Source organism: Hoplias malabaricus, chromosome X2 (assembly GCF_029633855.1).
Source record: "Hoplias malabaricus isolate fHopMal1 chromosome X2, fHopMal1.hap1, whole genome shotgun sequence".
Classification (NCBI taxonomy): Eukaryota; Metazoa; Chordata; class Actinopteri; order Characiformes; family Erythrinidae; genus Hoplias; species Hoplias malabaricus.
This window is the reverse complement of record NC_089819.1, coordinates 19,983,906-19,999,400: the sequence shown is the minus strand read 5'-3', so window position 1 is coordinate 19,999,400 and position 15,495 is coordinate 19,983,906. Positions and strand designations below refer to the sequence as shown.

The following is a 15,495-nucleotide window of genomic DNA, read 5'->3' as shown; positions in this document are numbered from 1 at the left end:
CCACTGGTTTTTCAGAAGTGACAGCAGATGACCAGGTGTACAGGCACTGGTCATAAAAGTAAAATATCATCAAATTAAAAGAAATAAACTTGAACTATAGCAACCTGTATGTAATGAATGAGTATAATATACAAACTTCACTTTTTGAATGGAAATACTGAAATAAATCAAAATTTTCATGATATTTTAATTTTATGTGCAGCACCTGTATACGTTCATAAATGTATGGTCACAAATAATTCAGGCCAGATGGATATCTTAGGTCAGTTAGAGCTCTGAAATTCTGTTGAGTCAAGTGTCTCCATTTAGTTCAATTCAAGTCAAGTTACTTCAATTCAAATCATATATTCCTACTAATGTTCAGAATGTATTCACAATCATAAACCACTACAGAGTTATGTTCTTAATAAAATAACTGCAAAGCCTTTTAAGTGCATTGAAGGTCAGTGAGCTGATCACTTTTTTCTTAATATTACAGTCTGTTATGGCCTAAAGTTGCGTGCTAAAGTTCTTAAACATATTCTTAACCATTGTAATCCTAACCTGAGGTCAGTACCCCACATGGCAGTAGTTCTTACTTCAATGTTCTAGATACTCCTAGGTGAAATTGTGAAAAACTCCTGGGTGAAATTGTTTTTCTCCCTGACTTGTGAAGTAACTGTGGAATAACGCCTTTGGAGAATGTATAAAATAAATGTGGATATGCAAAAATGTATACTGATGTCAGCATACAGAAAGCGGCCAGTAAAATATCAAACAGAGAAAACCATGTGCTATCGATTGAAAGAATGTGTTACAATAACACCCTGACTTTCTTGGCATTTATTGACCATTTTGAATAACCCCTAGCATTGCCAACTGACTAAATAAAAAAAATGAGTGTGTGTGTGTGTGTACATATATATATGTATATATATATATATATAGTTTTGATACCATCAAATGTCCACATAATTGTGGACATTTATCCACAAAACTCCCCTTAGGTACAGAAGAAACCTTAGATCAGCTAGTTTCCACAAACATCGGCCACAGAGTGTACTCAAAAGCAACATGGACTGGTAGAATAGACATTTGTGTTTCACTAACACATCAGTGAGTCACATCTGGTATAAATTTGGGATCATTTTAAGGAGTTTGTTAAACTAAACCTACTAAATTTTAAACTGATTCCAGAGTGCTGTCACAGACCACTTTGAAATGAATGATAAACCCCCATCATGTACATAATCTCCTTAGTAAAGGAAATGCAGAGTAAGGCGACAGATACCCCTAGTTCCCAATTACTGCAAGCCGTGACATTTAGCAGCCTCCCAAAACCCAATATGTTGATGTTCCATGGCTGGACTCATTATTTGAGAAGGATCAACTGCCTGCTTTAATTAATTAAGGCTTTTCAGTCAAGTCCAGGACAGAGATGTGTGCTACAACTGTCCATGAGTGGAGCCTTTAGATGAGCAAAGGCCCTGTTAATGAGGATGAGGCGCATGAATACATGTGCTGAGGATAGCTTTATTAAGAGCTCAGCGAAGGCTGAGTTAAATCAGGGGATGTGTAATTTGGACAGTGGACCATTTGCTGTGGACAATGGCTCAGGCTCACAGCATTGAGGCAGCAGGTTTGAGTAACAGTGTGGTACAAGTGCCAGTCGAGACTCGCTAATAAGCCATTAAAATATAATCTGAAAGCCCAAGATCTAGATTTAAGGAAGTGTTTAAGACATATATATATATATATATATATATGTGTATGTATGTATGTATGTATGTATAGAAGCATGCTGTGCTAACTGCTCATCAAGTTAGTCTTAATAAAGATACAAATTCCTGGCCGACCCGCTGAAAACCATTAAGGACAAACCACAGGCAAGATATAAACGGACTAATAAAAAAGATTAGACTTTGTTTGATCCACCATGTTTACATATAAAATTAGAGAAACTGCCCGACACAAGCACAGAATTTCCACACTAGCATTCCATTCATGTCTATGTGTGAATTTTAGTGAATTTTAGTGAATTTAAATTTTTAATTTAAAGGTTTTAGAGTGAACAGATGCATGAGCATAATATTGCACAGAAATATAATAAGAGTAAATATAATTCCCTATCATAACGCAGTGGCTAACTAAGACCATTCAAATTTGGCCTTCTGTCCAGATAACTAGGAAAAAACTCATTTTAAGCTACTTCCAAAAATCGAAGATGTGTTTGTTTATTTGTTTCTCCCCAGATTTGTCCCACCCAGTGGAAAACAGCATGAAAAAAAAGTTACATTTTTTAATTTTTAGTAGCTAATCAAACCTTCAGTTTGTCTCTTGAACTCCTAACCATGAAATGCACCAACAATGTAAAGAGCAGCTGGTGCCAAAAGCAGAGCCAAGTTAAGGGAGCCATATTAGTTTTTGTAGCCCTACTGTGTGTGAATAAAGCATTACAACAGTAACTTCCTCCTCCCTGAACACTGGTGTAGTTCCATAAAAGAATACACCCAAACCTTCATATTTATGACTCCATGTCCATTTATATTCCGCACTGCCTTGTTTACAGACACCGTTGTTAATATCCATAAATATTCCCCACTGAAGCAGTGCATGTGGAGGGAGGCTTGCATTGCTCAGCCCACACTCTGTGCTCCATTAAGGTTAAAAAAAAATATATTTATTAAAAAAAAAAAAAAAAAAAAAAAAAAAAAAAAAAAAAAAAAAAAACCTTACAAATGCCATTGAGAGCCTCAAGTTGCACACTGGTTTGGAAGACCCCTGTAAGTGCATAATGCAAACAAGTGGTCCAGACAACACATTGCCATCTTTTTACTTTTTCATGATTTTGAGCTGTTTGTGAATGTAAATAAAACATTTACCAGTCGGATGGGAGGGAAGCAACAGTGTGAAGCTGGACTTGAGGGAAGGGAGGCATAAGTTTCAGTGGAGAAGATGGAGAGTATGAGTAAGAGGGAACAGGAAGGAATATTGCTAATCATCACATGGGGACTGGAATTAAGAAAAACATATGAAACCAACAGGAGTGTGGTGGGTAAAACTCAAGCTTAGGAACAGAGACATGTAGCGAGGCTAGTAGGGGTTCATTTGCACTTTGGTTAAAGTCACAGCCCACTTCTAATAGTAATGCCAGTCTCAGTTTGCACATGAAACAGCTTAAAGACATCTGGGAATACTCTAATCTATATATTAAAATCTTCCTGCATAGATTTGACTGTATTTACCCACAAACATTGGTAACATCAGGTAGAGTAATGATTTTAGATGCAATTCAACTTATTTTTTTTTATCTTGTAGCTCTCTAACGTTTAAGTCATGGGGTGATTATGATACTAAACAACCAATCAAGACACAAGCAAGGACAAGCAAAAATGCTACAAGAGACTAAAACTAGAAATAAAGAAACTACAGATCTAGTGAAAGAAAATCCAGACAAACAGGAAACAGAACTTCCCTTAGAATTAAGACTGATACAAACACAAATAAATTGCTAATCAGTAAATAGAAAAGGACCTACGTTACTACTACTAAATACTAACAAGAAGCAACCAAAAACAAGATACTGAATGAAATAGAATGAACAAAACTGGAACACAATATACTAAAAACTAACAGAACCAAGCAGAGAAAACTAGACACAAACTATAGCTACAAGATAATGGTATTTGAAATTAGCACACATACTGGAACTAACATACTAGAGATTAATTTAATACTTAAAAAATACAGACCAACAAATCTCTTTTTCTCAGTACCATGAAAGAAAATGTCATGGTAGTTTTCAGATCATATAAGTGCTATAAGTGGCCAAGGCTAATTTGAACTGGTTCAGGTGTAAGGACTAAGCTCAGTTTCTCACCTTCAATAATGCATCTATGATAACAGCAAAGATTTAATAAATCCTAATCCTCCAGTGTCCTTAAATAGTCACCTCTGACATTCACAGTACACCCAGTAAGTAAAAACATAGCCCCCAAAATCTAAGGTTAAGATTAGCAAACCAATAATATAGTAGACTAACAGGAAGGACAATCAGTAGTAGTTCTTCAGGTCACTTACCAACCTCCATATTACTAGCACAGTTGGGGCCTGTGAAGCCTGGACGACACTCACAGGTGTAGGCCTCATTGCTTAGAGCTGTGAGGCAGGCACCTCCATTCTCACATGGGTTTGGCTCACATGATTCTCCTTCAAATAAAAGTAGAAAACAAGAGGTGTTAAAGGGGTGATGCCTGAAAGGAGCTCCAAGAATCTGGAAGGAGCTGTGGCAGAAGCACCTGGATCTCATCATTCACACTTAACTAACTTGTCAGTGTTTTATTCCATTGATGTAAAAATTTTGCAAACCTAAAATATTTTCCACACCTCTTGGCATCTGTGATCCAGAGGAAACACCTTCCTTATTTTGTAAAAAAATGATTTTGCTGTGGCCAAATATAACTCAGATGATGATATATGTCACTGTCTACATAGAGTTAGACTATTCCTTCCAGGAATTGAAGAGGAACAATCAGAATAAAAAGTCATTAGGAACTCAGCCATTATTTACAATTGACCTATGGAGTTATTTCATATTCACCTACAGCTACAGCCCTACTATGGACAGCATATAAAAGTATGCAAAAGTAATACCATGTGAGTTGGCTGTTGCATGCACGGTGGGAGCAATTTATCAAGAACCCCACTACCATAGAACATAAATGTTACAGGCCTGACCTGCTCAAATACACTACTTTGTACAATAAAAAGGCAGACGTGTGGTAAAAGTAAAAGAAAAGTGTGTAAATGTGGTTTAAAGTGTATAAAAGTCATAAAACCACTTTAAAGTTTGGGTTGAAATCAAGTAGAGTGATTTAAAAGCAGTGGGGGCAGTGTTCAGGGCAGTGTTCAGTTTCTTACACAAGTCCCATTTCTTTTTGGCAGTTTTACACACTGCAAATATATGAAAATATATGAAAATTTCTGAAGATGAAAATCTCCTGCCAAACAGATATGTGAAGATAACAAAAGGCTAAGACATAATTGAGTTTATTTGTTCTCTTCAAATGCAAATGTGGGAGAAAGGAAGAGCCCAGCTCTGAAGTGATGGAGGAGGGTGAGTGGAGGAGGAAAGGCAGCATCTTGCTAATTGGATACAGTGGCTGGAGGGAATTTGCATCTGGTGGCCAGGGGGACTACGGAGTGAAAATAAAACAAGCTGAGAGGCTTTATGTGCTGGAGGCAACACTGAAAGACAGTTGCTACAATCTCAAGAAAACATGGAGACAGGGACAAAAAATGGAATCTAAAGAAGAAGAATAGAGGACTGGAAAACAGGATGGAAGAAGAATGTGTATAAATAGGCAAATTAAACGCGGAGCCAGGAAGGACTATGCATTTGGGCATGAATGGCATGGTTGAGGAAAAAAATATTCTATTCAAAGAGTTATCTTTTGAAGCTTGTGGAGGCTGCAGAGACTTGTGGAATATAAAATCTGGGAGGTCTCTTGGATCCCTTCAGTGGATCATTTTGTGATGGATGCAAATCTCCAAGATGAGGCGGCACGGTGGCATAGCAGGTAGTGTTGCAGTAACACAGTGCCATGGACCTGTTGTGGGTTTGTGAGGAGTTTGGTGTGTTCTCCCCTTGTCCATGTGAGATTCCTCTGGGTGCTCCAATTTCCTCCCACAGTCCAAAAACACAAGTTGGTAGGTGAATTGGTGACTCAAAAGTGTCCATAGGTGTGAGTGTGTGAGTGAATGTGTGAGTTTGTGTTGTCCTGTGAAGGACTGGCGGCGCTCCAGGGTGTGTTCCTGCCTTGTGACCAATGATTCCGAGTAGTCTCTGGACCCACCGCGACCCTGAACTGGAAAAGTGGTTACAGACGATGAATGAATGAATGAATGAATGAATACTCCAAGACAGCAAGGTGACCATTGTAAGATTTGGAACAGTGAAGGATTCCTAGTTAGTTTCATGGTATAGCAAACTAACCAAATTCAAAGTGTAGGACTCTCAAAGGAATTGCTTAGAAGGCAACATCATGGAAACCGACCTACATCTTCTTCATCTTAAATCGGTTGACTGACCAAATGAAATCAATCCTTCAAGAATAGGCTCATCAAAATTGTTACCTCAAACCCAAGACTTGCCTCAGCATTAACTTGGAATCCTTTGATAGACGTCATCACACAAGCCTTTCAAATTAATAACCAAAGCCTCAGAAGACTTGGTGGTTACTGGTTTGACAGGAACTCAACCCCGTAATAACAGTGGTGTGGCCAGGGTTTGGTCAGAGTGAGGTAGGTGGCTTTACCCAGTGCTGCTCTAGCTTTGGATTCAAACATAAACCCTCAGCAAGCTCCAGGGATTTCAACCCAAAGGGGTAATTTGGAATGTCTCATTCAGCAGTTCCTCAGGGGGATATGAGGTTTTTCTGTCTCTCTTTCTTTTTCTTTTCCCATAGACCCCTCGCCTGACTACGTCGGTTCACCATCCCATTCCCTCTTGATAAGTGCTTCCATCCAGAATGAAAAGACTTCCAAGCAAGGGACATTGCTGAGCACTCAAGCGAAATCAAAAGTGCAAACTACTGTAATTGCTCACTGCGGGATGGAGACAAGGGCACTGCTCTCAGTGGAGACATCTACAATTTAACAGGGGATTTATGTCCTAGAAATGTTTGAAGCTTGGTGGGAAGTGAAGGAGGGGGCTTTATCACTAATCTGCTAACCAAACAAATTTCATGGCTTAGAGTTAACTCCATTTATCTGATTTTCAATGCTGAAAAGGCTGGCAAATTAGAGAGACAGGTAGTGTTTCTGACTTACATCTTCCGGGCTTTGAGATCCTGGGTTCAAACCTAACCTTGGGTCACTTTTCATGAGGGATCTGGTAAGTTCTCTCTGTGTCTGTTCAAGATTCCCACAATGAAGTCCAAGTCCATGTTTGCAGACAGACTGGCTGTGTGAATTGTTCTAAGATGTGAGTGTAATTATGACTGTGTAAGTATGTGATGGTCTAGCATACTCTCCAGCGTGTGTGCCCATGCCCAATGATTTTGAGTAGGCTCCGGACCTACCACAAACCTGACCGGAAAAGGTCAATAAAGACGAAGTTGAGATGATGATATTGAAGATGGTCTGAAGAGCACACACTGTAGTTGTAATTTGCAAACATTCTACATAATTGAAAAACTCCAAATTTCTCAAAGTTATATTTAATTCATTCATTCGTTCATTCATTCAAGGCTGTGTCTGAAGACTACTTGGAATCACAAGGTGCAAGGTAGGATCTAACTGTGACCTGGACTGTAACATTGTAGGCACTTTAAATTTCCAACAATGTGTAAATAGAAAATGTCATTCATATAAATATTAATGTTTAGACCTTGGCTGTGACCAAAATGGCTCCCTACACCCTCATTAGTATTGTGCGTTGTTTAGAAACGAAGAAACTCACAATGAATTTTGTTCCACATTCAGCCCATGTAGTGGACTACAATGTTTACTATAAATTACAAGTGCATTGTGGGACATTGTAGCGCCCTCAAAATCATGCTCAAATACATTTAACACTTCGAACATTCAAAGAAAAAATGGCTGACATACTTAGACATGCCCTAAAACATAAATAGGGAGCAATTTTGGTTACTTGTTTTTTCTCAACCACAATATCATGTTATTTGGAATAAAATCCTAAATTCTCCATTCAGAATTATGCAGAACAATGCAAAATTAGCAATCAAAGGCAATACTATCCTCACAGAATGATGACACTAATTTTGAAGTAAAGCAAGGGCAGAGCCTCTTAAATAGATTCAAATTTTCTTAAACCTTTAAAAGATCATGTCAACCCTGATCCTTCTCCTTAGACTTAGACTGCAGAGATGTCTCTGTTAACCTCTTAATGACCCGAGGTGGAATTTGCTTCTTCGAAATGGTGACGACATGTCAGTGCCACTGTCAGTGCCGCAGCTAGAGACTCATTAGAAACACAATCACTCCCCAATCATTTCAGTTTGTCTTATGCTCAAAATTCCTGCCGAGATTTTACCCTGGTGCCCCACTTAATCTGATCCATAAAACATGAACTAAACATCTGCTTTGAATACACGTGTTCTGGCTTTGAGTTGGCGTGTAAGGAAGGGGCAGGGAGTCTCTCTTTTATCCAAGCTTTACTTCAGAGATCTGAAACTTTAATGAGGAACGAGTTGAAACATGGAGGCATTAGAGAAACATGGCTCATTAATGGCTGACTCGTTATGCTAGCTTGTTCTCCCTGACGATGTTTACATGTCACTGGTGAATGAGGAATGGGACTTTACTCTGAAAGGCATGCTGGATCCTGGTGAGGTGTCTACATGGCTAGACCCAATCTAGGCCAAGAAATTCCAGGTTTCAGCAATGCTGGCTAGAACATAAGAAAAAAGGTTAGTTGTGACATCTGAGTTGACATCTCTCAGCAGAGAGAACGAAACCACAAAGACCATGCGTTCTGTGGTTTATGTTAAGGTTCTGAGGAGAGAAAACTGTGTCAAAAGACAAATACTGTGAAGTAGAATGAGCAGGACGATGAAGGAGGTAAATTATTCATAGGTCCTTGACTTACTACACATAACTTATACATTCTGCAAGCAGCATTCTTGCCCAGGTTGCACATTCCACCTTTTGCAATCTTCTAAAAGGCAACTAGGCCTACTCAACTAGGCCAACTGTCCATCACAGCTCCTTCTAACTCACCCCTTTTGGAGCTGGCTGAAGACTGTGCCTGTCACAGACGCAGCATTTGATGATGGCTCGTCCTTCCTCGCTCCAGACTGTGTGCCAGCATGATCGATGTCGCAGATGCTGTGGAATCACTTGCCAAGTCCATCTCCCTTCCTCTCCCTCTCACTTTCTCTCCACCCACCCTGTCAACCACGGCTCCAGACCAGCAAACATGTGATACTGTGAAGAGTAGTGTGGGCCAGTTGTAGCATCTAACATTTCACTGTTTGCAGAAATGAAAGGTGCAAGATGGCACAGTCCAAACAAGAGCATCTCAACAGTTGTAGAGGACTGAGGTTTGTTACGGCTAACACCCACCACTTAGAAACCCATGGGCAGATGGAACAAGTGGGTGAAAATGAAAAGCTGCCATCAGCACGACTCACACATGAGTCCCAACCTCTGACGCCTACAGCAACATGAGACCATTCTTGGCTGCACCCTATGACATACGGTCACTATAAACAGGAATTTTGAAATGACTGCAACTAAACAAGCTAATTGTCAGACAACCATTTTTGAAGATCTTTGAAATGTGAAACTGTGGATGTAAAATTCCTGGCTATTCTATCAAAGCTTGGTAAACCACAAGAGAACACACACGATACTGACTCACTGCAAACATCGTCAACTATTTAGTACATTATACACATCAGGAATTAGCATAACCCTCAGAAAAGCTGAGCCTGATTGGCCTGATCCAAAAAATGTTCAGTCCAAGTGTGATGCATTGCTTGCATTAATATAGTCTCCATCCATTTTAGAATATATGATTTTTATAAGACACAATGCATTATGTATTTTTTTTTTTCATTTGGATTAGCTGCAACACAATCCAAAGTTCTGATACTGAAAAAAAAAGATGGAACCACAGTATGCCATCATGTGCCTCTTATTTTAATTGTTAATTATTTGAAACCTCTCTGTTTACATTTATACATTTGGTAAATGATTTAAACAGTTTAGATGAAACTGAGTCTAATGAGTCTTAGGAATCATGCCTAAGAACTTACGTTGTATGGGTGAAATATCCCCTTATTAGACAAAACCTCTCCAATCCAGAGTGTAGCAGTGCACCAGAACACTGTTTTACTGCCTACTAATATTTGCAGTGTTTTATCAACCTACATTTTAATGAGTTGCGGAGTATAATAAGAGGACCACTGGTTTATTAAAATGCCATTCTTGTAATTATAACATAGTGGTGTGTTTCATCTCACACCTGAAATACATATTTATAAATCATCTTAAATGCTGATCATTGTAGATACATGGAAGTAAATAGCTGATGAGAATAATTAAATGCTTTCTGTGAACCCTTTTATTCATAATTTATGAATATGCACAACTTTATAATACATCACATCAGCTTGTAACTGCATTATCCTGATCAGAGACACAGTGGGCCTGTAGACCACCCAGAAACATTAGGCTTAAGACAGGAACATGCCCTGCCAAGGTGCCAGTCTAACGGAGCGCATCACACATTCACACACATGTGAACAATTTCACACAGTTGTTTCACCTACCAACATGTGTTCTCAGATTGTTAGAGGAAAACCTATACAGACATGTGGAGAACACAACAAACTCTTTGCTGACTGTGACCTGAGGCGAGAATTGAACCCAGGACCCCAGGACACTGGAGCTGTGCGGCAGAGACACTAACATACTGCCTATAAGCCTATATAGAGCTTTGAAAAACAAGTGTACTTGACTTGTAACGATTAAATGAACTCTATGTAATATTTATCCCTTAAAATTTCACCTTCAAAATCATTGTGATGATTCACTGGCCTGTAAAAATGGGGATAGGGCCTCTGTCATTGCTACTCTGGGCTCCGCACTCAAGAAACTTCACTGTGTAACCATTGAAAGAGGGTAGGAAACCACTCCCCACTCCCTCTCCCCCCTCAGTGATTTAAGTACATTGTTGTAAAAATGAATTACACTAGGGGAAGCCCCAGGAGGAAGAAAAAATCAAATCTTATCTAGTGTTCCTTTAAAGCTCTTATCAGCTGATAAGAAGGACATAAACATAATAAGGCACTGCCACAAGGCTCTGATCTTTTGTGTTCCTATTATAATGAGTTATGGACATGGCTATGAAATCATATGTGCTAATATGATTTAAAAAGGCTTATAAGTTAACACAATTTACAACTGAATTCGGGGCATTTACAAGAATGAAAGAACGAGCATAAAAAGAGAAGCAGAGGCTGAAGTGTGCAGTCTCAGAGCTTCTGCAGATACTGCTGGCTGTTGAGGACAGCAGAGGACTGCATTAGAAGGTGATATGATATAATTAGAACTGTATCCATGAGCATGTGATCAGGCTGGAGACTAGCAGGTGTGGGAATACGCCAGTACACCCTTGACAGCTGGGCCAGAACACTGAACTCCTGATCAGGAGTCTGAATTATTTACTAGCTGCAAACACTGGGGAAGAATTGCTGTGGTTAGTATCTGCAAGTGCCTCACTCGCTCACTCCATGATTTAGTTTCTTACCACTCACACGAGACATTAGTTGTGGAATTGGATTACCATTAGAGCCCAGCAGCGTCCAGTTGGTCTTAATCATTACAATAGTCTCAGTTTTGAATGGAAAAAAATACTTTGGCTGGGAAACAGACAAAATATTATTATGATTTAAGAGCATTTTATAAGTTCTCCTGCTGGGATTATGACCATGTAAAATATAAACATATGCATATGAATATGCACGCACACACACATACACACACACACACACACACACAAATGCTGGAATAACATTTCATGCTTGTGTTGTATTGCCCATTTTTAAAGAAACTACAGATACAGAGCTTATCAGTCCTGCTGGGAAATGCAAGAAGTGATAACAGCATCTGTCCCTCTTACTCTTTCTGCCTCAAAGGCAACCTATCTCTCAACTGCAACACGCTGAGAGTTAGCCAAAATCGCTAATTACCATTGCCAAAGCACACATCTTCTTTATTTAATTTGTTCTGCTACTCCCCCTTCCATAAATATAGAGGTTATTAATCTCAGAAAAGTAGGCCCCAGTTCATATATGAATGATATTAATCTATGGAAGGTCAATTCTTGCTCTGCAAAATGTCAAGGGCTGTCAAGTCATGGCGTAATGGGAAATGTGAGATGAAATGTAAATGCAGAATGGCCACTTGCTTGTATATTATTACCTCATGGTATTTTGTCCTTCTTTGCTGCAGTAACAGTTTACACTCATCTGTGAAGGCAGCAACATTTCTATGAAGATCTGATGGCGCTCGGCCTTGAGAAAACAGTAGTGTTGTTGGATGATTACTTCTGGATCACCAAAGCCATCAAATCATGCTATCACAAGCTCCTAACTCTAAACCTAATGCTAAAAGCAGTGGTCACCAACCATTTTATGTACAAGATCACCTTTTGAAATTGGTACAAATAAAAGATCTACCAGCATAAATGCCATGCTTAGGCTACATAAAAAACAAAGCTGGGTGTGTCCCCACTGCCTTCAGTAACATAAAATGAAACTGTTACATACTACTTTAAAGTGTTGACTGTAGTGGTACCCAGTTCCTGAGGCTGTCTTCAAGTGCTAAACACGTGTATTCTCAAACCCACAATTTGTAATGTTTTCATATGTTTTTCATGGGAAATCTCTTTTCGTCCAGTGTATTATACAATCTTAGCTTACTGCTATTTGCTTCAGCGTTCCAAAACTGTACCTGCTGAATCAAATGTTCAAAAAATTTAAATTTATAAACAATGTATTATCACTGTAATTTACCTTAAACCACATTATATTTACCCTAATATGGGGCTTTAGACTGTGCATATCTGTTGCTTATACTTCTGTTGGGAGCATTTTCTGATACTGATACTTCATTAAGCCTAATTCATTAAGCTAAATAGCCTATATTTCATTTAGGTGCCTGTACCTATAAAAGCACACTATGATCACAAATTTCCACTAGGTAGCACAACTTGACAGAACACCGGGGTATAATGCTCGCTGCTTTGTAATTCATAATCTGCATAACATTTTTGTGTAATATCTCCCGTTTTGAAACTGAAACATTTGCATTGGCTCAGACAGAGCAGAGACAGAGCAGCAGCACTATTGGTGAGAGACGCAAACTCAGGTGTCAGTATTCGCAGACAAAATCCCTGTGTGGCCGTAGCTTTATATGTCCCTGCTTAACTAGCCTGCGAACCACTGCGGCTACAGAATGATGCTATAGTAACTTAAATGCCATAACTGAAGCAGCCATGACTTATCGAGTTGGTCTTGGAGATTAACTTGCCGATCCCGATCGCCTGGTTGGCGACCACTGCCCGAAAGTAACTCCAACCCTCTAAGCTCCACCTTAGGTATGACACAATTTTGTGGATTTATTTTTCTACAGTTTCTACTTTTTAGAGTTTGGGTTTATTTTGCTAAAGAGCATTAATAAATAAAAGCATTAATTAATAAAATGTCAATGCATTAATAAAGTATTAAAAACATTGTTTTCACATTTTTGCAGCACCATCAAAAGTGGTAGTAATTCTAAGCAGTAATGCATATACACACCAACCACACACCAACCATTTGTGTCATACAAGTTGTTTTTATCTCTCTCTGTGTTTACAGAATAAGTGCTTTTCCATACGGTCAAATAAATATTATGCATATGTAGATTATTTTCAGTGTGGCTATACATAACAAATGACCCTAGGGAAAGAGCTCACATATGTGCACTCACCCATCATCCCACACGTTCACTCCCACACAAACACACACACACACACACACACACACACACACATACACACATACACGCATACACACACACACACACACACACACACACACACACACACATATCTGAGGAATGTCTGGACTGGTGGGTGATCATTTTATGTCTGGACCCTCTGTGTGCTCAGGCATGTTTGGACAGTATAAGCCAGTCAAAAGAGGAATATAATAAAAACATGTTCTTAAATGCCCATTGCCATAATTTTCAGAATGACCCTGTGCCCACAAAAACTAAAATTGCATGCTGTGTCAAAAAAAAAAACAAACTGCTAGACCTTGAGAGACGCCGACCCTGGATGTAATACTACCCAGCCGTGTGCTATTTACTAGAATTAGAGAACAGAAAGCAGAAGTAATAGTGCCTCATTGTAGAGCTGTTACAGAGATGTCCAATAAACACAGCGGCTTTAATAAACACCATTACAAAAAGTGGAAAATGTCCAAAACATAGAATGTGCTGCAGTCAACTTAGCATATAAACTATAGGAAAGAAAAGAGATTAACACACAGATAAACAACCCAGACCCTGATTAGAGGAGCTAAAGTGGGCCATTTGCGACAGAGTCCAAAAACTATAATAAGAAAAGACACGAAAGCAAGTGCAGGCCACTGAGCCGTGTGTTTGTATAAAGTTCTGGGATTCACATTTACTCCATATTTGCAGACAGTATTGACCTGATAAACACATAAAACAGACCCATTTTTCCCATGGTCTATAGAACACTCCCAGCACCATTTGTACTAATTAAGCAGTAAAAGGTGGGAAGTTAAGGAAATGCACTGGAGGTGAAATCATCTCATCTGGTCCCTGACCATTCCCCTGAGTAACCACAGCGACTGAGCTCAGATGAACCATCTCCCCAGTTTCTCACAGAAATCTGTCCCTAGCACAGTTCATCCCATCTGTGTTTGTGTGTGTGTGTGTGTGTGTGTGTGTGTGTGTGTGGAGAGAGAGAGGTGTGAGTCCAAAGAGAGTGGGTGCGTGTGAGTGTGGGCCAAAAATAATGTTTGCCTGGAGAATAAACCAGAGCAAATATGAGCTGAGAACCATCACAACTCTGCAAGTTTACAGAAGAGTCCATAATCAACAAGAAGCAGGAATACAAATCTGCAGTGTCCATCAGCAATCACAGGTTCATAATACACATTGAATATGTGTTCTCCAGTGGCTGTTGAAAATGTTCTCCAGTTAATGGTTGCATAGAGAACTGTCAACACTTACAAATACATATTGCTCCTTTTGGGAAAAAAAAAAAAAAAAAAAAAAAAAAAAAACATTTGTAACATTTTTGACTTTGATTTGATGTGCAGATACCAGTTGCTCTAGTGGCCCTACACTACTTCACAGACACAGCATTGGTGTTTCTCTTTTAGTCAAACACACTTCTTGTATGAATGCACGTTAAACTGAACAAAAATACAGAAATAATACACAGTGTGGAGGAAAATGTGAGATTCAGCAGCAGTGGTGTGCTGGTATACACTAACACAGAAATATACACTTGCAGCCTGTAAAGCTCTTGTGTATCCAGCGGCGTAGGCTCTGCGTCAAGTCAACAGAGTACAAATGGGCATTTATTCTGTATCATCTCACCAAAGAACCCTCTTCTGGCCCATAAGCAAATAATTTAATAAAATATATAGTAACTGGTTAGCAGGTAGTGTCGCAGTCACACAGATCCAGGGGCCTGGAGGTTGTGGGTTCGATTCCCGCTCCGGGTGACTGTCTGTGAGGAGTTGGTGTGTTCTCCCTGTGTCTGCGTGGGTTTCCTCCGGGTGCTCCGGTTTCCTCCCACAGTCCAAAAACACACGTTGGTAGGTGGATTGGCGACTCAAAAGTGTCCGTAGGTGTGAGTGTATGTGTGTGTATCTGTGTTGCCCTGTCTCACCCTGCCTCCAGGGTGTATGCCAGCCTTGCGCCCAATGATTCCAGGTAGGCTCTGGACCCACCTCGACCCTG

General features: G+C 39.5%; 1 protein-coding gene across 6 annotated transcripts in view; it reads right to left on the bottom strand.

Annotated features, from left to right (window-relative positions):
• The window catches only part of LOC136676545 (EGF-like repeat and discoidin I-like domain-containing protein 3), a 253,548-nt gene that overhangs the window by 212,145 nt on the left and 25,908 nt on the right, over positions 1–15,495 (bottom strand). For 3 of the 6 annotated variants that reach the window (XM_066653633.1, XM_066653634.1, XM_066653635.1), the window contains exon 2: positions 4,060–4,188. The exons of the other annotated variants lie outside the window; for them this stretch is intronic. In XM_066653633.1, coding sequence (XP_066509730.1) covers positions 4,060–4,188 — 129 coding nt within the window. The remainder of the gene's footprint in view (positions 1–4,059; positions 4,189–15,495) is intronic. 6 annotated transcript variants of the gene reach the window in all.